General features: G+C 42.4%; 1 protein-coding gene across 1 annotated transcript; it reads left to right on the plus strand.

Annotated features, from left to right (window-relative positions):
- The first annotated feature begins 5,289 nt into the window (after positions 1-5,289).
- On the plus strand, positions 5,290-23,020 carry C1QTNF3 (C1q and TNF related 3). The gene is made up of 6 exons (XM_070935958.1): positions 5,290-5,604; positions 10,055-10,163; positions 13,365-13,519; positions 15,274-15,403; positions 20,062-20,161; positions 22,861-23,020. Exons 1-6 carry the CDS (start codon positions 5,290-5,292, stop codon positions 23,018-23,020), a joined length of 969 nt encoding a protein of 322 aa, XP_070792059.1.
- The last annotated feature ends 1,379 nt before the right edge of the window (positions 23,021-24,399 follow it).

The following is a 24,399-nucleotide window of genomic DNA, read 5'->3' on the forward strand; positions in this document are numbered from 1 at the left end:
TGGTTTACTACCAGTTCGCTGGCTGCGCATGTGCAGTGCGCACCACGCACCAAATGCGAGGTGCGCCTGCGCAGTGCACACCAAAAGGAGCAGGGGTGAAATGCTCCCGGTTCGGACAAGATCGCCCAATCCGATAGCAATAGAGGCGGGTGGTTCAGAGAACCGGTAGCAAAAATCCCCGCGCCCCCCCCATGCCCAGCTGAGCCGCACAATCATCAGAGGCTTTTTAAAAACCTTTAAAAGCATTTTTTCTACAACTTTGGCCGAAAAAAATGCTTTTAAAAGTAAAAAAAAAAAAAAGCCTCTGATGATCGCGCGACTCATCAAAGGCATTTAAAAGAAAAAAATACTTGTTTTCTTTTAAATGCTCTGACGATCCCAGCTGAGTTCCCCGATCGGCAGGGGCTTTTTAAAAAAGCCTCTGCCGATCAGGGAACTCAGCTTGGATCCTCAGAGCCTTTTGAAAACATTTTTTTACAACCTCTTAGCCAAAGAGGTTGTAGAAAAAATGGTTTTAAAAGTAAAAAAAAAAAAAAAAAAGGCCACGCCCACCCAGTCACATTACCCCCCCCCCCCCCACCAAGCCACGCCCACAGAACCGGTAGTAACATATTTTAGATTTCACCCCTGAAAAGGAGGCATGCGGTAAGTAGAACAGCGCACGAGGGGAGGGGGTCAGCTGTGGCGCACAATTGTTTTTTTTTACTTTTAAAAGCATTTTCTTTTAAAAGGAAATAAAAAGCCTCTGAGGATCAGACAACTCGGCTGGGATTGACAGAGCCTTTTAAAAGCATCTTTTAAACAACCTCTTCGGCCAAAAAGGTTGTAGAAAAAAATGCTTTTAAAAGTAAAAAAAAAAAAAAATGATGATGATTGCGTGGCTCAGCTGGGCATTGGTGGGGGGTGGGGGGGATGGGCAGGGATTTTTGCTACTGGATCTCCGAACCACCCTCCACCATTGCTACCAGATTGGGAGATCCGGTCTGAACCAGGAGCATTTCACCCCTGGATGAACTGTATTGGCTCAGTTATTCTAAGGGTGTAGCTGGTAAACCTCATTTCAGGGGGGAAAAAAAGATGGAACTATCCTTATACTAGGAGCTAGCTTTTTATAAACTAGTTTTTTTGTTTGTTCCTGGGAAAAAAATGACACAAATCAATAACACTAAGCTAGTTAAAAAAAATTGAAGTTTCTTATCTGCCCACAATATTACAAATTAACTTTAATAACATGTATAATTAGACATGGAGGATGAGGAGGGAAAGTAAGGGCATAGCTTTATTTTGGGAATGACTGAATATTAATACCATTCAATATTTCAGAATTACAGTGGCTGAATAGATTTGTCTGCTTCCTTCTTTTCTTTTTTCATGGTTTATTTATTTATTTATTTATTTATTTAGTGGTTTGATTATATGCCGCCCTTTTCCGGAGACTCAGGGCGGCTTACAATGCGTTAAGCAATAGCCTTCATACTTTTGTATATACCTGCTTAGTAGGGCTTTTGGTGCCCCCCCAAGCGGTGGTTTTTTTTATACAAAGTCAGCTTATTGACCCCACAAACTGGGTCCTCATTTTATCTACCTTGAAAGAATGGAAGGCTGAGTCAACCTTGAGCCTGGTGAGATTTGAACTTGCAGTAATTGCAGGCAGCTGGTGTTACTTAACAGTGCTTTAGTCTGCTGCGCCACCAAGGCTCTTTATAGGTCCATGATGGCGAACCTATGGCACGTGTGCTAGAGGTGGCACAGAATGCCCTCTCTGATGGCACACGAGCCATTGCATTCTAACCACTGCACTACCATGGCTCAGTAATATTGAGCCACGACAGTTTTATTAGGGGAAAACTAAGTATAAGTATTACTTTAGGCCTGATTAGGCAATGAGTCCTTGGCAGTTTTTGATACCAGCTGGAAACTGATTTTGCAGACTCGGAATAGCTGCTAAAGATCATATAATTTTCCTCCGTAAATCAAAACACCTGTTCATTCAACGAATGACCAGTAAATCAATCTGAAGCCAAATAATGAAATAAATATGCAAATAAAATACTTCTTTTAGTCACCTTATGTTCCATTTCCCATGCCATGGGAAAGAAGACTTGGCTCTAGTAGTTTTAAAAATGTGGTTGTTAGTTCTTATTCAAATATTATAGAACCAAAATGGTTAAATAATTGGAATGATGGTAGTCAAAGAAAGAACCCAGGGGGGATTTTCAATTGCCAAATATAATTAAAAGGCAGAAAAGATCAAAGTTTTGGAATAAAACTGTGTTTATTTCAACTTTTGCTCAAGCAATAAAACCATGAAACCACACCTTCTTTGATTTTCCCCCTTGTCCTTTCCAATGTATGTCTGCTGTGAATGGGCATTACTCATCTGGAAACATTTTGCACTTAATGTCACAGGAAACTGCAGAAAATCTCTACCACCAGCTGAAAACAGCAGGGCTGTCCTAGGATTTGCTGAATCAAACTGTAATGTGCCAAGCAGATTTTTTTTTCTGAATTGTATCTTCCAATCCCAGTGTTAACCCATTTGTCTACTAGGAAAATGTTGTCCCTATTTAGAAAACAAAAATATAGAAATGGGATAGCAGTAGATAGTTCCATACAGGTAGCTTTAGCACATTCACAGCTGGTCTGCAAGGATCGATATGGCCATTAGATGGCAATAGAATAGAATAGAATAGAATAGAATAGAATAGAATAGAATAGAATAGAATAGAATAGAATAACAGAGTTGGAAGGGACCTTTGAGGTCTTCTAGTCCAACCCCTATTCAGGCAGGAAACTTTATACCATTTCAGAAAAATGGTTGTCTAATCTCTCCTTTAAAACTTCCAGTGTTGGAGCATTCACAACTTCTGGAGGCAAATTGTTACACACACACACACACACACACACATATAAATTGGTATGTGTCTTCCTCAATCTCAGATCCTTGACCACAAACCTGGGAGTTTGAAGAATTCAAGTAGTGCAGGGAGTCCTTGACTTATGTTGCTAATTGAGACAGTTGTTAAGTGATTAATTACAGTTTTTAAGTTAGTAGCATGGTTGTTAAGTGAATCTGGCTTGAGAGTTCATAGAGGTCCTGGGCAAAAAAGCACATGGGTGAGAGAGAGAGATTTATAACCTCTGTTGGGCTTTGAATTTGAGCTTGTATTCTGATTGGTTGTCAGACTCCAATGGGGCCATGCAGGGGTAACTTTGTAGGTTGTCTTTTGAGTCCCAGGCTTGGTTGAGCCTTGCTGGGTGATGCAATCTCCCCAGGTCCCATGTGTTGAGTTCTGTTGCTAGATAGGTAGAGGGCTAATTCTATCTTTGTTAGATCTTGGGTGAGGGCATTTGCTTCTGAATAGACCTAGCTATCTCTTTATCTCTTAAGCGCTGACATCTGCTGTGGGCTATTGAGAGCATGGGGGGCTATTAAGATTAAGTCTGCTTTCTGCCTAAAAAACATGTTTCTCTATTTCTCATCCAGGGAGGTATAATATTCTGCCTTTTTAATATTTCCTAGAATATTTCATTCTTCTAGGAGAGGGGTGAGTGGTGACTTCCTACAAAACGTATCCTGTAAGATTTGCAGGAGTTTATTTTTCACAGAGGTGTTTCTACAGTTGATTAACATTTATATCCTTTTTATTCACGGATAGAAGATTTATTCTGAAAATGACTTATCAACAGGGTGCCATGTTCAGAACGGAATTCCAAAATGCTCCCTGTCAAGCAATCTGTTGAATTCCTTAAAAAGAAGAGCAAGATCAAGGAAGCAAGATCATATGGACTTTCTTGAATGAATTATGATCAGAGGGTTCTCAACAACCTTGAAAATTGAGATAAAAGTCTTCCAGCTCTCCTTTATCACAGATGTCATTAAGGCAGGATCTCTCTGAAGCTTTTAAATCTTTTTCCCAAGCTGTTTATATGACAGGCTAAGAATCAATTTCTTCCATATGTCTGGAGTAAATTCTCCCATCTGCTAATCCTTTGTCTCTGGAGATCTTCTCCTCCCTTCTGACCCTCAGGGCAATCTCTCACACAATCCATTAAGTGTGCTGATTGTGAGGTTCATCTGGGAACAGAATTGGAGGGCACCAGCTTGGAGAAGTCGGTTCTTAAAGATCTTTTGCTCTATTTTATGCATGCATGAGTGCATATAAATATAAATGTGGGCATTTAATAGATTTGGAACAGAAGGTAGTGATTTTCTTGGTTGTTGAGCTTCAAGACAGACGATGTCTTAAAATAGAAGGGTGTAGTAGATGATTGGTAAAATAGAGGACTGTAGATGTTCAGTGAAATTGCTCTGTTAGGATAAATTTCTTAAGATGGAAATATTTAGAATGTTGTCTCTTGTATTTTGAGGGTCATAGGTGTTCATTTGTGGATAAAAGTTACAAATTCGAAGACCAGGATAATTTTTTAGGGCAGTGTTATTTAAGAGATTCAACCACATTTCTTAAATTCATGGTCATTTATCATTCTTTGGCAGGAAAAGCAAATTTGGTTTGGAAATTGCCTTTAGGAAAACGTTAGAAATTAGAAGAGTTTACATGGAACCAAAATGGTTGGCTGGAAAAATTACGTTTTATACTGAGAACTAGGAATCAGTAAATGCCTAAACCTAACTGTTTTTAGGTTGTTTTCCCAATATTTTCTAAAGTCATTTAAACACAGTAAGAAATCTAGTTGATAAGCAAAAATCTCTTGCCCACCCATTCCTTTGTTTCTTAATTGGCAAATCAAATGTACTCTTAGTTTGAGATTTGCCTGTGGCTAGTAAATAAATGCAGCATTGTTTCCAAACTCCAGATTTTTTTTTTTTTAATAATTTGAGTGGCTAGCCCTCTCTATATCTAATCCAGAATCCTAAAGCATTTGCCATATGGGCTTCATTTCATCACGCTAAAACAAACCAAAAAACCCTCCCCCATTAAAAAAAGAAGGAATAACATTTGTCAGTGCCCCCCTCCAACAGGAACTACAGCTGTCCATTAAATGTGGTGGACATTTCCAGCATGCAAATCAATTTTTCTGGTACAGGGGGATGCGGTGAATAATGACTGGGTTGTTTCTGGAAGCATGACGGATTTGGGATGAAGGTTTCTGCCTCTCTGACATTTTCACAGGGTAATTTATTACACGGAGCATATAAAGTGATGGTCAGCAGGTCTTGCTGGCACACTCGGTAGAAGAAACGTTCTCCAAGGCTTCATCACACCAACAGCAGAGGTTTTGTTTTTTTTCTCCTAGCAGAAGGACCTCACTCTAAAGGAGCTAGCAATGTTGAGTCAGATAGCACCAAAGGACAACCTCAACTGGAGTCTCCTGCTTTTGCTTCTGTTTCTTCATTTTTGCCTGGGCCAAGAAGAAAACATGGAGGTGAGCAGAAGAGCTAATAGTCCAATGGCCAAAGTTTTGGAGAGCCATCACCAGGCCGGTCATAAAGGTGCCAGCAGCAGGGAAAACTTGAGACAGCGGAGCCAACTGTATACGTGGACTTTTGAGGCAGTTGATGATAATAGTCCTTCTACTGAACAAAATGCCTTGAAACCAGACGTAGATGATGTAGCACAGACTACCTCAGACAGAGTCCAGGTACTCTGAATTAATCTTCTAAGATGCTATTAAGAAAGTGTGTGAGCGTTTTATTAACATTAGCACTATATTTCTCAGAAGCAATGGGTTCCTAACGATAGGATGACCATACTATGCACAGATATCTTTCAGGATAGGACTTTTCTATGAGTTTAATTTTCCATACAGATGTTTCTCCCCCCTTTATGACATCAACTATCTTTAATCTACCTATAATCCAATTTATGCATGTTTATTTAGGTGTTAAGTCCCGGTGTATGGGTTTACATCTTAATGGGGCAATCCATTCAATGTTTTAAGCATTTCAGATCATAGTAAAAATTAGGGTCTTAATTTTAACTTTCTACAGATTGTGCCATACTGATACATTAGAAATGTTATGAGAAAAGTATTTTGTATTGGAGCAAATTTTGTTCAAGATGCATGGGATAAACCCTCATGGTATAAACAGATAGCTTTATCAAACAGGCTGTCAGACATGAGGAAAGATTGCATACTTCAGTGGAATAAGGAAAAACTCTCTGTATCTCAATATTTTTCAATGCTTCTTCTATGTAAATTTGCATAGGATTGTAATTTGCACAAACATTTACTGGAGATGGTTTTTAATTGAAGGTAGAATTTATGCAGAGGATTCTGTTCATAAGAATGGCAAAAGATAACACTTATTTTTAAAGTAGAGAATATGCTTTATAATTGAAAGAAGAGAGTATGCTTTATAATTTTTAAATGATTAAATGCACTACCCTATAATCCTTTCTCAGCTCAATAGATGTTAGACACCAGAACTACTGTGCTTATTGATTCTGTTGTTATTACATTTTTTAAAAATCACTTAATTAAGACCAGCTTTACTGTATGGAATCTACTTCAAATACTGTAGACGCAAGTACTGTAGTTCAGGCTACTTCTTCACATGACCAAAACTACTTTATAAAAGAATTTTCAGATAGTAGGTATTAGAGATGGGCCAGTGAGTGTGATCAGTTCATACACATTAATTTAGATATGGCCTACCAACCCTCCAAACATTTGAGGATCCATATTGTAATTTAACGCCAGTTACATGGTGGGAAAGGGATCAGAATGTTCTCCTTAGGCTAAGCAATGCCTTGATGTTAATATAGGTAGCTGTGACAGCTTCGCTTTTGCAATACTCTGTTTGTGTAAGAACCAGGTGCGCATTCAAAGTTGCAAAGAAGTCTTTGGATTGTGCCGGTTTTTTCTCCTACGCTTTTTTAAAAAAAATGTTGACTACTGACAGCAGGAACAGTTTTAATTCTTGTCGTGCAGGGTTTTTTTTTTAGTTCATTAAAGTGAAGGTAAAGGTTCTCCTCGCACATATGTGCTAGTCGTTCCCGACTCTAGGGGGCGGTGCTCATCTCCGTTTCAAAGCCGAAGAGCCAGCGCTGTTCAAAGAGGTCTCCGTGGTCATGTGGCCAGCATGACTAAACGCCAAAGGCGCACGGAACGCTGTTACCTTCCCACCAAAGGTGGTCCCTATTTTTTCTACTTGCATTTTTTACATGCTTTTGAACTGCTAGGTTGGCAGAAGCTGGGACAAGTAACGGGAGCTCACCCCGTGACGCGGCACTAGGGATTCGAACCGCTGAACTGCCGACCTTTCGATCGACAAGCTCAGCTTCTTAGCCACTGAGCCACCGTGTCCCTGACTTTTTAGTTTATCGTAGCCCTTCTAATAATTTTTTTCTGAGCTGAATAAAATGTTTTCATAAGAAGCTTTGGAGGGCAACAGGTTCAAATAACATGGTACTTTACCCAAAGTGAAGACAATTTATTATATTAAAGAGCATAAAGAGATAAGCAAAGTACTTTTCTTGTACTGATTTTGAATTGTTTCCAGGTTTAAACTAAGGATTTTCTTGGCAGAAAAGAGGTTTCTAATTGGAATGTCATTGTATTTGTGGAAGTCGGTGTCCAGTACCTATTGTAGTATTTTAAGCTCAGTTAATAATAGCCAAGCAGTCGCAAACTCTTAACTTTAGATGTACTTTGGGGCCAATATCTTGACTTTGTGGACCATACCCTATAGATACTCTGTCAGGTGGCCTAACTGTGAAAGCAATTGTGCCAGGCCTGTTCTTTAACTAAAGCTACCATATCCGGGCTGTAAAAAGACAGATGTCCACATGCTGTCTCTTTGCTGCCATTTAGAGACTGTCTATATTATTGCAGCTCAAACATGATAGATCTATATTTCCCCTTGATGGATGGAGAATGGAGTTGGCTTGGGAATTTAGTCAACTGTCCCCTTGGATTTCTTCCAAAGAAGGAATAAGTTATAGTCAATTGCATGTGCGTACTGTTCTCTGAAGCAGGGGTCTCCAACCTTGGCAATTTTAAGACTTAAAGTTGCCAAGTTTGGAGACCCCTGCTCTGAAGCATTCTGCTCTTGGCTGGAACTGCCTTTATTAAAATGAGAACAGCAGATTTAATATGTTACTTGCTTGATCCAGGAGTGAAATCTAGCAGGTTCTGGAGAACCGGTAGCAGAAATTTTGAGTAATTCGGAGAACCGGCAAATACTACCTCTGGCTGGCCCCAGAGTGGGGTGGGAATGGAGATTTTGCAATATCTTTCCCCCAGGAGTGGGGAGGGAATGGGGATTTTGCAATATCCTTCCCTTGCCACGCCCACCAAGCCACACCACGCCCACCAAGCCACACTCATAGAACCGGTAGTAAAAAAATTTGGATTTCACCACTGGTTTGATCCAATCTTTGCCATGCCTCGTTTTTCAGCTGCAAGCCACAAGCATTTCTCTCTAGAAGGGATTAAGAGACACTGTCAGCGCTTTGACGCTGGCATAGAGAGCAGAGGAGAGAGAGAGATAAGCTCTGAACTTTTGCCTGCTAAATCCCTTTGAAGTCGGGTTGTCGTGGAAATGAAGGGGGGAGGCATTCCTGGGAAATGACGAGACAAGAAGTCTGAAGAATGACTTGGAAGATAGCCAATGAGAAGCAGAGATTTGGGGATCGGAAAGGGAGGGATTGGGGGGCAAAAGGTCAGTCTTGTCCATCTGTCAGACTTCAATGCTATCTCAAAATAAATGAATTTCCAAACTGCCAATCTTTAAGGAAATCTTTTCTTTAATTGAGCACAGCCACCGGATCATGACTCGATGTGGACAAGACTGACCTTTTGCCCCCCAATCCCTCCTTTTCCGATCCCCAAATCTCTGCTTCTCATTGGCTATCTTCCAAGTCATTCTTCAGACTTCTTGTCTCGTCATTTCCCAGGAATGCCTCCCCCCTTCATTTCCACGACAACCCGACTTCAAAGGGATTTAGCAGGCAAAAGTTCAGAGCTTATCTCTCTCTCTCCTCTGCTCTCTATGCCAGCGTCGAAGCGCTGACAGACACCCTGATTTGCTATTGATGGCCCCGAAAGAAAGCCTTTTATTTATCACCAGATTGCAAGCTTATAGAAAAATGAGGCACTGCAGAGATGGAGCCGTCTCTTTATGTAACAAGGAAGAAATGGGGTCCCAAAGACTTTTTGTCAAGAGGCCCCCAGACTTTCTGGTTTTTCTTTGAAGAAGTTTCACTTCTCATCCAAGAAGCTTCTTCAGGAATGGGGTCTATTGCTGCAGATAATCTGTTACAGGTAGTCCTTGACTTACAAGCATTTGATTTAGTAACCATTCAAAGTTACCAAGGTGCTGAAAAAAGTGACTTACATACACACTTCCTTGCACTTACGACCATCACAACCAGCGGTGAAATCCTCTGAAGTCTGCTACCGGTTCTTTGAATCTGCTACCAAGTGCGCTTTAAGCGCATGTATGTCCGAGGCGCGCCCAAGACGCGCCTGCACAGCACTAAAAAAGGAATATTTTGAAGCCTTCAGAGTCTGCAAAGGTAAGTAGAACAGCGAGGGGGAGGGAATCCACTGTGCCACCTGATTTAGATTAGCTAGAAAGCAGGCAATCCGACGACTCTAGCTGATATAAATCACGTGTCACAGCTGATCATCGCCCAGCTGATCGTCGGAAATACCGGTTTGCCTGAACCGGTAGCATTTTTTACTACCTGTTCTCCCAACCCGGTCTGAACCGGTAGCATTTCATCCCTGATCACAACGTATTTATAGACACATGATCAAAATTTGGGGTCTTGGCATGGAATTATGGTGATTGCAGAGTCCTGGGATCACGTGATCGCCATTACGATCTTCCCAATTGACTTCTGACAAGCAAGGTCAATGGGGGAAGCAGGATTCACTTAATGATCACATGCTTCCCTTAACAACTGCAGCAATTTGCTTAATGACCATGGCAAAAAAGGCTGTAAAATCAGGCACGGCTTGCTTAACAACCACCTTGCTTAGCAATGAAAATGCTGATCCCAATTGTAGTTGTAAGTTGAGGGCTACCTATATGCCACAACTGTGATATCCTATAAATTGTCTTTGAACGATGTGTTTACAGACAACACAGAGTGGACCTCAAAGCCCACCGGAATGCGGTTGCCGGGGAGATTTTGGATTTCGAGGCTATCAAGGCCCACCTGGACTTCCAGGACCTGCCGGAATCCCAGGTAAATACTTAGAAAGCAATTGTATAGTGATGAACACTTGAAGGGGTTGCTTGGTTTCTGTGGCAGTTTGCAGAGCAGAGAAGATACCGTATTTCCCCGAAAATAAGACCCTGTCTTATATTTTTTTGAACCCCAAAATAAGCGCTTGGCCTTATTTTCGGGGAAGTCTTATTATTTTGGAGCACGTGGAGCAAGATGGGGCTCCTCTTACCATCTTACCTGATTTCGAGCTCTGTCTCCCTAACCCTAACCTGAGGAAATGACGGGGACCAGCTGCGCATGCGGTTAAATATTTTCAGAGAGGGCTTATTTTTGGGGAAATACAGTATACAGGGTTTCCTGCTGCATCACATCACAGTGCTCTTGGACTATTATTCTAAATGGTGCACCACCTGGAACATCTGGAATACTGTAATGGCATTCCTTATCCTGTTCCTTATTCCTTATTGGCCATTCCTGTAATGGCATTCCTTATTCCTATTCCTTATTCCTTCAGTCTCTTGAATCAAATGATGTTGAGACTCTAGAAAGAGTGCAGAGAAGAGCAACAATGATGATTAGGGGACTGGAGGCTAAAACATATGAAGAACGGTTGCTGGAATTAGGTATGTTAGGTACAACTTCCGTGGACCTTACTTCATACTTAAGTGGTCAGTAGAGAGGCTGTGTATAAGTGCACTAACATGCCTATCGTCCCTGTCATTGTATTTTTATTCTCTTATTCTTGTTCTTGTTTTTGCTTGACAAATTCCAATGAATGAATGAATGAATGAATGAATTTCTGGTTTAATAAGAAGATCTAGGGGTGCCATGTTAGCAGTGTTCCGATATCTCAGGGGTTGCCACAAAGAAAGAGGAGGTCAAGCTATTCTCCAAAGTACCTGACAGCAGGACAAGAAGCAATGGATGGAAACTAATCAAGGACCGAAGCAACCTAGAACTAAGGAGAAATTTCCTGACAAAACAATTTATCAGTGGTACAACTTGCCTCCAGAAGTTGTGGGTGCTGCAACACTGGAAGTTTTTAAGAAGAGATTGGACAACCTACTATGCAGTCTCCCTGCGTACCTTGCCACCAGCTGACCTTCCTGGTCCCGTCAACATTTGGCCTTCTAAAAGTTAAATCTTAAGTCATTGTGAAACTGATGTGCTTTAGGGCAAAATGCCAAATAATGGTTGACAGCGTCATCATCAGCCAAAAGGACGTGGGAGATAGAGTGAATGGCAGCAACTATGCTTGTAAAACCCTACTTTGTAATTGCTTAAATCAGGGGTTTGCAACCTTAAACACTCAAAGAGCCATTTGGACCCGTTTCCCACAGAAAAGAAAACACTGGGAGCCACAAAACTCTTCCCGTGCCTGACTATTTCTTGAGTGGCCACAAAACTAGCATAGGTAGTTGAATTAAATGTTCTGTTTTCTTCTGAAACTTTTCTTGTCTTGGATTTATCCATGGTTGGCCTACCGGGGGTTGAAAAGCTCAATAAACTGTGTGTTGGTGGGTGTCACACATTGGCGGTTGTGACACATATATTGAGTGACAGGGAGCTGCAGCAGAGTTGCTGAGCCCTGGCTTAAATTGTCCATGCTAGCAATTTTGCAAACAGCAAACTCCCCAACTATCATTTTGCAAGAGTGTTCTCAGTTTGTTCTCAAAACTCCGAAGGCCTACCAACCCTCCAAACATCTGAGGATCCATGTTTAATTTAACACCAGTTACATGATGGGAAAGGGATCAGAATGTTCTCCTTAGGCTAAGCAATGCCTTGATGTTAACATAGGTAGCCGTGACAGCTTCGCTTTTGCAATACCCTGTTTGTGTAAGAACCAGGTACACATTCAAAACTGCAAAGAAGTCTTTGGATTGTACCTGTTTTTTCTCCTACTCTTTTTTTTTTTTTTTAATTGACTGACAGCAGCAGCAGTTTTAATTCTTGCTATGCAGGGTTTTTTTTAGTTCATCATAGCCCTTCTAATAATTCTTTTCTGAGCTGAATAAAATATTTTTATCAGAAGCTTTGGAGGGCAACAGGTTCAAATAACATAGTTCTTTACCCAAAGTGAAGACAATTTATTATATAGCTAAACCGTAAGCCTTAACCAAAATGCAATATTAGATTTCATTTATATGAACAGCAATGCCCATACATTCGGTGAATTTCTTGTTTCATATCATAGATCCGTAAATGACTGAAGGCATGAGGAAAAAATGCAATAAAATGATGTGGTGTATTAAGTTAAATAAACATGAAAATATTCTTCGGAAGATACTGATATAATTCATCAACTACAGTAATTAATTAGCTACTTTAATGAGACAGGCAAATGAAGAAAACTTAGTTCTGTTCCTATTATACAACTTTAAATAAGTTGCAACGTATTTACTACATTACAAAGATGTAAGTTTCAACAGCACTGAAAAAAGTTACTTATGACTGCTCCTCGCATTTATAAATGTTGCAGCATCCCCACAGTCACATTATCAAAATTCAGGCACTTTTGCTCATGCCTATACACAAGAATCAGTCAGTACTAAATTGGTGCTAGATAAGAATCAGTGGAATTCAAGAGGGGTTGGGCTTAGACCTTTTGTGGGAATGTAATGATTCTAGGCTGATTACTTGCTTGACTCTGCCTGCTCCTCTCCTACATCTTCTCAGTTGATTTACAACAAAGTCAATGCTATATGTAGAAAAAAAGACCCTAGGACAGAAATGAAGGAAATTCCCCTATTGTCCAAGAAAGCCATCGTTATTATTGGTTCATCAATATAGTTTTGCTTCTCAACATACTCTTAATTTTGAGGGGGAGCCCCCACTGTTTTTCAACCTTGGCAACCTTAAACTGTGTGAACTTCGACTCCCAGAATTCCCCAGCCAGCATGTTAAAAAATCCAGCTCCTACCAAGCTGCTTCTTATCTACCACTGCCCTTTTTCCTACTATTTTAGAAAGGATATCCGGGCCTCAATACTTACTAGTCCTCTAGATGTATTGAACTATAATTTCCGTCATTCCCAGTCATTGGTGATTAGGGAAGATGGGTGCTGTAATAGAATATATATCTAGAGGATACCAGAATAAGAAAGGTTAAATCAAATTTTGCCTAAAGAAGTCTAGATTAAAAATGAAAAGAAAACCTTGCATGGGGTCTTTTAAAGCTTGCATTTCACCGAGCAACCTATTGATTGACTGCTCTAAGGAAACCATGGGAACAATGGGAATAATGGATTACCTGGCACAGAAGGATCGAAAGGTGACAAAGGAGACAAGGGGGATTTGGGACCCAGAGGCGAGCGAGGCCCTCAAGGACATAAAGGAGAAAAAGGTTATCCTGGCATCCCGACAGAGCTTCAGGTAATTTCCCCCTAATTTTCATGACAGCATGATTTTTCCAAAAGTGACTGCTTGTTACAATTCCATAAATTTATGTATGGGTTATGTATTTGTTTGTTTAGCAATAGCAATAGTACTTAGACTTATATATACCGCTTTCCAGTGCTTTCCAGTCCTCTCTAAGCGGTTTACAGAGTCAGCCTATTGCCCCCAACAATTTGGGTCTTCATTTTACCCACCTGAGAAGGATGGAAGGCTGAGTCAACCTTGAGCCTGGTGAGATTCAAACTGCCAAATTGCAGGCAGCTGGCAGTCAGCAGAAGTAGCCTGCAGTACTGCACTCTAACCACTGCGCCACTGTGGCTCATGTTTACCTGGCTATGATACTGAGGATTTGGGGGTGGGTGGGTGGGCTGGGTCAGCTCTTTGAGGCAGTTCTGACAAGACGCGCCAACCAGGAGTATATATGGCATGTCTACTTTGCTTAACACCCACGGCATTTGCTTAATGATCATTGCAAAAAAGGTCACAAAATTAAGGTTTACCCACTTTGTGATCGTCAAGACTTATGACTGAAATTGTAGACTCCATTATGGTCATAAGTCAAGGACTAACTGAACATTCTGGACACCCTTGCTATCGCTATTGGGGCACACTTTAATTTATTTTGCAAGCCAAAGTAAACCTGTACGTAAGACTTCTTCTCTATTCCCTCCATCCTGGGGCCAATCTGACAAATCTCACTAAACCTTCTTCTGGCTGAAACGGCATGAAGTGAAGTCCACCAACTCAGCTGCTATGTTAAACTATACTGTAATCTTAAACGGAGCTGTTTTTTAGATGTCCATCTAGATCAGGAGTGTCAAACTCAAGGCCCATGGGCCAAATCCGGCCTATGGGGTGCTTAAATCTAGCCTGCGGGGCTGGCCTGGAAATATCAAAGGACTGGCCCACAGTGCCTCTGCTGGCCAAAAGTGGGCCTTGCAGAGGCGACTGCATGGACCGTTTTCGGCTGGCAGCAGTGGTGGGTTCCTCCTGGTTCAGCCTGGTTTGCGAGAGCCGGTAGCGGTGACGATATGATGTCACCAAACCGGTTCTCTGTCTTCAGGAGCTGGGCCCTCCCGCCCACCCCGGCATTATGCCGACCTTATATGTCGGTTTGTTCGCCCAGCTGAGAGGTGCAGCAGAGTCGATTGCCGCACCTCAGCTGGGCAGATCCGCGCTTGCGTGAAGTGCAAGTTTGGTGTCCTGCGAGCAAACCGAGCATGCGTGCGGCGATCGTGCGCAAAGCATGTGACTGAAGAGGCGATCGCACGCGAAGTGTGCACACAAAGAGAACCAGTCATAAAGGTAAGTAGAACCCACCCCTGGCTGGCAGAGTGCTGCAGGAGCACCCGGATGCGCCCATCATGACCACGCCCACCCCTGGCCACACCCCCACACATCCCCGGTCCTCCAAGGTCAAACAGAACCCTGATGCAACCCTCAATGAAATTGAGTTTGACACCCCTGATCTAGATGTTTTTCTTTCTTCTTATGAGTGGTTCTCTGTTCATGCATAAATTGATGGTAGTTTTGTTAGTCAGGTTCGCTAAGTGCTTTCCCAACTCCTAGCAATGCATTTAGGAAATTAAAGTTCATCTCCCTTTCTCTCTCCTCTCTCCTCCTTCCCCAACTAAACTGGGAAAGAAGTTAATACAGAATCGATTGCTTTCAACCATGTCTTCCAATCTGCCTTTCTCCTGTTTTTCAAATGCTAACTCTATTTCGCTTAGGTTGCATTTATGGCTTCAATGGCCACCCACTTTAGTAATCAGAACAGCGGAATAATCTTCAGCAGTGTGGAAACCAACGTTGGCAATTTCTTTGATGTAATGACTGGACGATTTGGAGCGCCAGTGAATGGTGAGTACAGCAGATAATATATTCGGTGCGAATTTTGTGCAAAAGAAGCAATAATTTGCATTGGACATTCTTGTTGCAATCCAGCAGAATTTTTTTCCCCTTGAAGCTTCAGTCTGATGTGTTTTACTTTGGACCAAACACAAAGATAAACATTCTGATGTTTTCTAAAGATGTCTCCTTAATTGATTGAACTATGATGTCCATAGCAATAGCACTTAGATTTATATACCGCTTCACAGTGCTTTACCGCCCTCTCTAAGTGGTTTACAGAGTCAGCATATTGCCTCCAACAATCTGAGTCCTCATCAGGGGTGAAATTTGTTACTACCAGTCCTGTGGGCGTGGCTTGGTGGGGAGGGTAATGTGACTGGGTGGGCGTGGCCAACTTTTTTTTTTTTAACTTTTAAAAGCATTTTCTCTACATCCTTAAGAGGTTGCAGAAAAAAATGCTTTTAGAAGCCTCTGACGACCAGGCAACTCAGATGGGATCGCCAGAGGCTTTTAAAGGCATTTTTTTTCTACAACCTCTTCGGCTGAAGAGGTGGCAGAAAAAAACGCTTTTAAAAGCCTCTGACGATCCCAGCTGAGCCGCACGATCATCAGAGGCTTTTTTAAAAAAACTTTTAAAAGCATTTTTTCGGCCGAAGAGATTGTAGAAAAAATGCTTTTAAAAGTAAAAAAACCAGCCTCTGATGATCGCGCGGCTCAGCTGGGCATGGGGGGGACAGAGATTTTTGCTACTGGTTCTCCGAACCACCCACCGCCATCGCTACTGGATCAGGCGATCTGGTCCGAACTGGGAGTATTTCACCCCGGTCCTCATTTTACCCACCTCGGAAGGATGGAAGACTGAGTCAACCTTGAACTGGTGAGATTTGAACTGACGAACTGCAGCTAGCAGTCAGCTGAAGTAGCTTGCAGTACTGCACTCTAACCACTGTGCCACCTAACATTTTAATTGTGATTGCTTGATCAGAAAGGATGCATACTGCCAGATTCTATAAAAAAAACCCCAACAAATTCTGTTTGGACCCTTTTTAAAAAAAATTGAAAGTTTTTTCCTTTATTGTTCTTGCGTAGGCAATTTGCATGAATGTAATTTTCAACTGAGAAATGTCTTTGTGTAAGTTGCCTATGAGCTGTGGTGGCGCAGAGGTTAGAGTGTAGTACTGCAGGCTACTTCTGCTGACTGCCAACTGCCAGCAGTGCAGCAGTTCGGGTCTCGCTGGCTCAAGGTTGACTCAAGTTTCCATTCTTCCAAGGTGGGTAAAATGAGGACCCAGATTTCTGGGGGAAATGTGCTGACTCTGTAAACCGCTTAGAGAGGGCTGTAAAGCACTGTAAAGCGGTATATAAGTCTAAGTGCTATTGCTATAAAATTTCAACAGGAAATAGTTGAAGGTATAATAAAGAGAATAAAAAAGCCAATATTTGATTTTTGCAAATGTATTTATCTCTGACCTTTTTATACTGCTGTACTCTGTATGCATTCCTATCAGTTTACAATAAAGAAATAAAACAACATTGAATTAGGACAATACCATGGTAATACAATAGAGTAATGCAGGTGGTATACATTCATAATTTCTTGAGTACATTCTGGAAAGGTTTTAATGAATTTCTTGGAATAGAAGCACCGTATTTTTCGGAGTATAAGACGCACCTTTCCCCCCCCTAAAAGTGGGTGAAAATTTAGGTGCGTCTTATACACCGAATGTAGACCCGCACACCCACTGGCCCCCACCCTTTGGCCTCTGCCTCCCAGCAATTACCTCCTTGCAAGCAAATAGCTCCTTTCAGCTTCAGCACAGCCTAATTAGCACAAGTTGATTGGATTGGCCTCCTGACTCTCAGCTGTTTTGCGCAGGCCTCTGCTGCTTGCTGCAAGGAGGCAAAATTGCTCAGAGGCAGAGGCAGAGGCAGAGGGAGATTTATTTTTCTTCTTTTCCTCACCAAAAAAGGTAGGTGCATCTTATAGTCTGGTGCGTCTTATACTCTAAAAAATATGGTAACTCAAATTTGCTGTACATATTAATAATCTGATTCTCCAGGCTTCAGCAGATCAGTAACGAATTATCGATCAGGTTCTTTGCAGGTTGGCAAAGCCTTAGTGGGATGCCGGGCAAAACATCTGTAGAAAAACCTGATCAATACAAGAACCCAGCTGCTAAGTATATTAAGTTGTTTTATTAGCTTCTAATAACTAATAACAAGCTCAAGACAATATCAAAACAGAAGCTGTAAACAGTCCAAAAATTAGATTTTGGATACCCAGAAAATAATAATATTCTTCCTAAAATGTTTTAAAGGCAACCTAGTTAAGCTATTATTGCTTTTACCACACTAAAATAAATTAAACAGCGTGCCTTTATTAATCACTGTTCTTTCAATAGGTCCACATTCATTGGTAAACTTAATAGTAGACTGGAAATGAGATCTTGTCAGTCACAAGAACATATCCATCTTTTTATGCCTCTCCTTTTCCCCCATCTTCAATTTATGCAGCTTACAAGAGTTTAGAAATTGGGCCAGACTGGCATTAAAAAAATAATGATAGCGTTTTAAGATACCAAAATAGATTCTAAGCTTCAGGAACAGTTTACCTCATCTTGGATTGTTTCAGGGATGAAACAAAATATGTGGCTATTCGTCTCTGAGAAGATGAATGAATTCTTAACAATTGTGGATAGATGTGTGCACTCTTAAGTTTGGAAGAATTTTATTTATTTATTTATTTATTTATTTTCATCAAGCATGTATTTTATGACAGATACAAGTGTAAACATAATTATAAATACATGAAAAGGATACGAATAAAAGGAAACATTAGGACAGGGACGGTAGGCACCCTGGTGCGCTTATGCGCACCCCTTACAGACCTCTTAGGTTTAGATTCTTATTATATTTGGTAAGGATTAATTCTGAATATATGTACAGGTAGTCCTCGACTTACAACAGTCCATTTAGTGACTATTCGAAGTTGCAGTGGCACAGAAAAAATGACTTATGACCGTTTCCCCACACTTATGACCCTTGCAGCATCCCTCTGGTCACGTGATTCAGATTCTTGACAACTGACTCTTATTTATAATGGTTGAACTGTCCCAAGGTCACATGATCCCTTTTGCGAATATCTGATCAGCAACGTCAACGGGGAAGCCAGAGTCACTTAACAACCATATTACTTAACAACTGCAGTGATTCGCTTAAAAACGGTGGCAAGGAAGGTCATAAAATGGGGTGCAACCCCATTTTATGACCAACCATTTTGAAGCCGATGTTTCAGAATGCGTGGTAGCCTGAATGAAGCATCTCTTTTGTGTAACTTATGACCGCAATTGAGCCCTAAATTTCTATTGCTAAGTGAAACAGTTGTGAAGTGAATTTTGCCCCATTACGACCTTCCTTGCCACTGTTGTGAAGGGAATCGCTCTGGTGATTAAATTAGTAACATGGTTGTTAAGTAAATCTGATTTCCCCATTGATTTTACTTGTCAGAAGATTCCCAAAAGGAATCATGGGACAGTGCAACCATCAAAAATATGAACCAGTTGGCAAGCACCCAAATTTTGATCACATGGCATGGGGATGCTGCAGTGATCGCAAGTGCGAAAAACGGTCATAAGTCTCTTTTTTCAGAGTCACTGTAACTTCAAACGGTTACTAAATGAACTGTGGTAAGTCAAGGACTACATATACATCTAAACCAGGCTAAGGAGTATTCTACTATAACAGTCGATTTGGTACAATCCCAATCCTAATACACAATCCTAATACATTGATTTTAGCCAGAGGTTAGTTCAGGGGTGTCAAACTTGATTTTATTGAGGGCATCAGGGTTGTGTTTGACCTCAGGGAGCTGGGGGGCTGGGGTTGGTGTGGCTAGGATAGATGTGGCCAGTCATTTGTGTTGGGGGGCACCTCTGGGGGGTACGTGGCCCTCCTGAGCTCCGTTTTTGCTGGCAGAGGGTTGCAGGAGGCCATCCCAGTCAAAAATGGAGCTCAGGAGGGCTGCACATGGCTCTCTGAAGCTCTGTTTTCACTGACAGAGGCACCGCAGGTCAGTCCTTCACTGTTTCCAGGGCGGCCCCACGGGCCAGATTTAAGCACCCCTTGTCTTGGGTCTTGGCTGGCATCAGGGGTAAAATCCAGCAGGTTCTGACAGGTTCTGGAGAACCGGTAGCAGAAATTTTGAGTAGTTCGAAGAACCGGCAAATGCCACCTCTGGCTGGCCCCAGAGTGGGGTGGGAATGGAGATTTTGCAGTATCCTTCCCCTGGAGTGGGGTGGGAATGGAGATTTTGCAGTATCCTTCCACTGCCATGCCCACCAAGCCATACCACGCCCACCAAGCCACGCCCACAGAACCGGTAGTTAAAAAATTTGGATTTCACCACTGCCCGGGGTCCTCGAGTTTGACACCCCTGTGTTAGTTGGACTGTGCATGTTTCCTCAGAGATCTTTCCTCAGAGATCTTTCACTGCCATTGAGTTGTGATTCTGGGGGTTGGGGTGGGGGGTGGAATTACAAGGGAGAGGGAATGGAGAAAGAGGAGATTATTGAAGCAGCTGCAAAGAAACAGCCTGATTTATTTTGTACCTACCTGTGCCACTGAATTATTCAATTGTACTATATATTTTTTTTTCTCTTCGCTTCTAGGGGTGTATTTCTTCTCCTTCAATATGATGAAGCATGAAGATGTCGAAGAAGTCTATGTGTACTTGATGCATAATGGCAACACGGTCTTCAGCTTATTCAGGTGGGTGGGGTGCATTTGGGGCTTTCAAATATGTGAAATAAATTTGGGAGAGGAACTGAAACTCAGGGGTAGAGCTCAGCTGGTTCTCTCCAGATCACACAAACTGGTAGCGGCGACTGCGGGAGGCTCCGCCCACCCACCTGGATGCAATGCACAACTACTGTGCATGCGCAGAAGGCCATGCACATGCACAGAGGTGGCGTGGGCGAGCGCGCGCATGCTCACATTTGCAAACTGGTAGGGAAGGTAAGTGAATCCCACCTCTGATGAGATGCCTTTCAAGTGTCTCAGCTTCAGTCCCTAAGACAGGAGTCCCCAACTCCTGGGCCATGCGGCCGACTACCAGGTGGCGGCCTTTTTGAAACCGGCCCATGCAAAGCCCCACTCGCGTGAATGGTGGGCCCTTGCGCTCCTGTGTGATGCTCAATTCGTGCAAGTGGATCTTCGTGTGTGAGCGCAAGCATCCTCTGCTCACATGTGAAACTCCATTTGCACACGCCCACCAATGGAGCTGTGCGCTTGTGTGAGTGCCTGCCACTCACCCCCCCACCCTCACGCTCTGGGCCACCGTGGTAGAAAGGTTACGGATTGCTGCCCTAAATCCTCCAAAGAAATAGGTTACGGTTATAAGGACAAACCACTAGGGCAATTATGGCTAACCTTTTTGCCATTGTGTGCCAAAAGCGGGGAAGTGCGGGGGGGTCACGCACATGCGTGCCCACATCCATAATTCAATGTGCCCTGCCCCCCACTCATGTGCGTGTGACCCTCCCGTGCTCCCTCCACTTTTGGAACACGATGGGACAGTGGGCCTGGGGAGGGCAAAAATGGCCTTTCCCCACCCCCATGGAAGCCCTCCAGAGGCCAGAAACTGCCCGTTTCCTAACTTCCGGTGGGACCGGAAGGCCCATTTTTCGCCTTCCCAGGCTCCAGACCCTTTCTAGGAGCTGGGGAGGGCAAAAACAGCCTTTCCCACCTCCATGGAGGCCCTCCGGAGGCCAGAAACAGCCCATTTTCTGACTTCCGGTGGGCCTGGAAGGCCTGAAAATCAGTTGGCCAGCGTGCGCATGTGCGCTGGAGTTGAGCTAGGGCAACCCTTGCATGCCCACAGATATGGCTCTGCGTGCCATCTGTGGCACGCATGCCATAGGTTCGCCATCGCGGCACTAGGGAATGCTGCTATCCCATAGCATAGATGACCTGGCTAAGAATTAGGAGCACCAAGTTGGAAAAATGACCAGTAATAGATTTTATGAAGAATTCATCTGGCGTGATATAAAACTGCACATTTTCTAAAATAGGTGTTGTCAGGTAAGTAGGGTGATTGTATTCATCTTTAGATGAAGTCGGAACCATTAATTACTACTGCCTGGGCTGAAATTGCCAATCTGCTGCTTTAGGCCTGCAAAGGGATACAGCTAGTCCTTGATTTATGACTAATTGCTTAGCGACTGGAGTTACAATGGAACCTAAAAAGGGCACTTATGAACTGGATTTGAAATTCCAATTGCCCCCCCCCCCATGTGATTACCTTTTGGATGCCATCAACCGGCTTGCATTTACTACTGTTTGCAGCATCCCACGGTCATGTGACCATGATTTATAATCCCCCCCCCCGAAACAGGTATTTACTGTATTTTTTGGAGTATAAGACGCACCTACCTTTTTTGGTGAAGAAAAGAAGAAAAAGAAATTTCTCTCTGCCTCTGAGCAATTTTGCCTCCTTGCAGCAAACAGCAAACAGCCTGCTTTACTTTCATTTTCGTTTTCAGCATAGCTTGATTAGCACAAGGGAAAAAAAACCTGCTCCAGCAATTTACCTCCTTGCAGCAAGCAGCAGAGGCTCGCACAAAACAGCTGAGAGCTGAGAGTCGGGAGGCCGATCCAATCAACTTGTGCTAATTAGGCTGTACTGAAGCTGAAAGGAACTGTTTTTTCTTGCTGTTTGCTTGCAAGGAGGTAACTGCTGCGAGGCAGAGGCCAAAGGGTGGGGGCCAGTGGGTGGGTGAGGCTATATCCGGGGTATAAGACACACTTAAATTTTCACCCCCTTTTAGAGGGGAAAAAAGTGCATCTTATACTCTGAAAAATACGGTAGTTCCAGTTTCTGGCACAAAATGCCCATTGCAATGGGTTCATTTAATGATTGCAGCATTCACTTTACAAAAGAAGGTCCGGTCACATGATGATCTGCTTAAGAGCATGATTTACAACCGTAATCCCTGGCTCAATTCCTGTCTTAAAATGAGGACTAGCTGTACAGAAAGAGGTGATTTGCAAATAAGAGGCAAGGATAATTCTTTCATTCATAATTACAATATTTTTTTATTTCCTTATTCATCAATTTCCCTTTGTTAAATCTTCCTCCCCCACCTCCCTGCAACCCAACCTGCTAGACCATCTTTTGGCATTAAAGGTAGTCCTCATTTAATCGGGATCCTCAACTTGGTCGTTAAGCAAAACAGTCATTAAGTGAAACGGTGACTGTGTTTATTATCTTGCTTCAGCTTTTTTGCACTTTACGCTCCCCTGAAGGTCGTAAATGCAAGGATTGGTTGCAGAGTTATTTTTTTTAACAGCCGTAACAGCAAACGGTCTCTAAATAAGGCAGTTGCTAAATGAGGACTACCTTTACGGATTGGAACAAAGCTTAAAATGTGAAGAACAAACCAGTTTACCTTCTGTACCTCTGCTCTTAGCTACGAATCCAAAGGAAAATCAGACTCGTCAAGCAACAGTGCAGTGCTTAAACTTGCCAAAGGAGACGAAGTGTGGCTGCGGATGGGCAATGGGGCCCTGCATGGAGACCACCAACGCTTTTCCACTTTTGCTGGCTTCCTTCTTTTCGAAACGAAGTAGATCTACTCACTGGAAATGCAGTACAACGTCGCTCCTCAGTTTCCCTGCTCTTTGGATCCTCCTGGGAATGCACAGGTAGCCCTCGACTTACAACTGTTCGAAGTTATGACATCAGTGAAAAAAGTGACTTATGACTGTTTTTCACACTTATGATGCTCGAAGCATCTTCACGTGATCAAAATTCAAATAGCTGGCAATTGACTCGTATTTATGTCAGCTAGTGTCCCGGGATCATGTGATCACCTTTTGCGACCTTCTGACCGGCAAAGTCAATGGGGAAGCCAGATTCACTTAACAACAGTGTCAAGAAAGGTCGTAAAATGGGGCAAAACCGGTGGTGGGATTCAGCCAGTTCGCACCTATTTGGGAGAACTGGTTGTTAACTTTCTAAGCAGTTCAGAGAACCGGTTGTTGGAAGAAATCTTATTTTGGTTTTTTTTTCCACTTGACAGGGCTAATCCTGTAAGGAAGGCAAGAAGGAAACATTCTGGTGTTTTTTTCTAGCCCAATCTTTATTGCCTTGCTTACAGAAACTGCCTCTCTGGTTAACCCTTATTACACTGTAACAGCTAAAGCGAAATGTCATTGACATGAGTGACGTTGAGTAGGCCACACCTACATGGTCACATGACCACCAAGCCACGCCTACCCAGCTGATCATTAGGGCAGAGAACTGGTTGTTAAATTATTTGAATCCCACCACTGGGCAAAACTTAACAGATGTCTCACTTAGCAACCGAAATTTGGGGCTCAATTGTGGTCGTAAGTCGAGGACTACCTGTACTAAAATCCCAGGCTCTGTCTTGACACCAGTATGTTGTTAACTATGAAATGTGGTAAGAAGAAGTTAGGCCTGAATTTATATTATGCCCTTTTAATGACATTGTGCATCTCACTGTTGTGGATTTAATAAGACAAACACAACTTTTGGGTTGATCAGAGACAGATTTTATATATTGCGCAATAGGTTCAAGGCTCTGTACATGAAGCGTTGAACAAAGACAGGAATTAGGTACAATGGTTTTATACCCTTCTAGACAAAGGATTCTTTTGAAGTCAGCAGTTCATATGGTCCTATACATTTATCAATTTTAATTGACATTACAGAGTTTCTTTGCAAAACAATCATAATTCTTTTTGTAGATTACTGAAGCATCTCTTTTATCTTTTGACGATGGACAACTTTTAACTCATGTGGATCCCCTTGACCTAACCAACCTTTAAGCTGTATGTCATTAGAATGTTCCTTTCTTCTGACAACTTAGAGGCCTCCTAGAGGAACCAAAAGGACCTTGGCTGAGTTTGTACTCTTTCCAGCCGGATGCATTGCTTTTTAGAATAGAGTGAATAGAAAGTTATCCAGTGGTCATCCATCAGAG

Source organism: Pituophis catenifer, unplaced genomic scaffold (assembly GCF_029215685.1).
Source record: "Pituophis catenifer annectens isolate HBS135680 unplaced genomic scaffold, rPitCat1.0.hap2 SCAF_2, whole genome shotgun sequence".
Taxonomy (NCBI): domain Eukaryota; kingdom Metazoa; phylum Chordata; class Lepidosauria; order Squamata; family Colubridae; genus Pituophis; species Pituophis catenifer.